General features: G+C 31.7%; 1 protein-coding gene across 1 annotated transcript; it reads left to right on the top strand.

Moving 5' to 3' along the window:
- Positions 1-53: 53 nt before the first annotated feature.
- LOC107736351 (probable palmitoyltransferase ZDHHC12) lies at positions 54-649 on the top strand (the record flags this gene model as incomplete). Its single annotated transcript, XM_016547788.1, has 3 exons — positions 54-190; positions 268-363; positions 446-649. Coding segments are annotated over 3 exons (404 nt in total), but the record flags the coding sequence as incomplete, so codon positions are not given.
- Positions 650-1,443: the final 794 nt, after the last annotated feature.

Below are 1,443 nucleotides of genomic sequence, written 5' to 3'. Positions count from 1 at the left end.
TTTTTCTATATTACATATTAAAAAGAAATGTTCAAAATCCTGTTTTGGTGCAGATCTGCGTAAGTGTCAGGAGAGAGGAGCTCTGGTCCAGCCGGTGGTGTTCAGCTCCGTGGTTCTGCTCTCTGTTCTGCTGTACTTCACTGTGTCTCTGATGGATCCTGGCTTTGTTCTGTCCGACAGCGACACAAGGGTAGTTATGAAAGCAACGTCTGTATAAGATATGTATAATAGCTCATCTAATATAGGCGGATGTTTGGACTCTTTCAGGGAACGTCAGTGGACAGTAATGAAGAACTGGAAAAGATGATTCCTCAAGATCACAGTTCTTTAAAGCAGCGACGCTGCGGCTACTGCTTTAAACTGGTACTTCATCAACCTAAACGCTGCTTTTGCTCAGCGTCCAGTGAAATCTGCTTATTCTTGTTTCTCTTTCTGTGTGAACCAGCAACCGATGAGGGCCAGGCACTGTAAAACGTGTAAGCGCTGTGTGAGGCGTTTTGACCATCACTGTCCCTGGATAGACAACTGTGTTGGTGAGAGGAATCACAAGTGGTTCCTGCTGTACCTGTGTGTGCAGTTTGTTGCTGTATCTTGGGGTTTACAGGCTTCATGGTGAGTCTGAGCAGAACATGCATTTGCTGTATTTTTAACATCCCTTCACATCTTATTATTTGATCAGACTGCGAGATCATTTAATAAATATAGTTCATATAAAGATGTTTTAACACAAAAGTAATATAACATATTATAAACATTTATTTCCAAGGTGGACCGTTTCTGTGTAACGGGGTCATGACAGTGTTTAGTTTGAAATGTTTTGCATTGCATAATGGAGTTTATATATTTTTAAAGAATAGTATGCATTATGCCAGGGGTTTCTTTTTTAAATGGGGTCCACAAAAACTGCTAGGGGTTCTGTAGAAAAGCATAAAAATAATAAGATTAATAACTAAATAAATTTGTTAAAATAAAAAAATTTAGTAAAATACATAAACTTTGATTGAAATAAATAATGTAATAAAAGATAATAAAATCAAATTGTATTTAATAAATAAAATGTGATTAAAATAAATAAAAATTATTACAATAAATAACATTTATTTAAATAAATAATAAATACATTTTGATAAAAATGAATAAATAGAATTTAATTTAAATAAGTAAGTAATAAATATCTATAAAAATTAACAGGAAATTATTCAGATAAATTGTTAATTTTTTAAAAATAAATAAAATGTGATTAAAATGATTTAAATAAATCATGTTTGATTCAAATAAATAATAAATACATTTTTGATTAAAATAGACACATTTGATTTAAATAAATAATACATCTAACAGTACAGTACTATAGTGAGTAGGAAATATGTCACATATTTATATTGTTCATTTCTCACAATATCAGTGTTTTTTATATTTGTGAGCCTGGAGCACAAAAGCAGT

This window comes from Sinocyclocheilus rhinocerous, unplaced genomic scaffold (assembly GCF_001515625.1).
Source record: "Sinocyclocheilus rhinocerous isolate Xijiao unplaced genomic scaffold, SAMN03320098_v1.1 C36646672, whole genome shotgun sequence".
Taxonomy (NCBI): domain Eukaryota; kingdom Metazoa; phylum Chordata; class Actinopteri; order Cypriniformes; family Cyprinidae; genus Sinocyclocheilus; species Sinocyclocheilus rhinocerous.
Note: the sequence above shows the minus strand (reverse complement) of the source record. Positions and strands in the feature narration are given on the sequence as shown.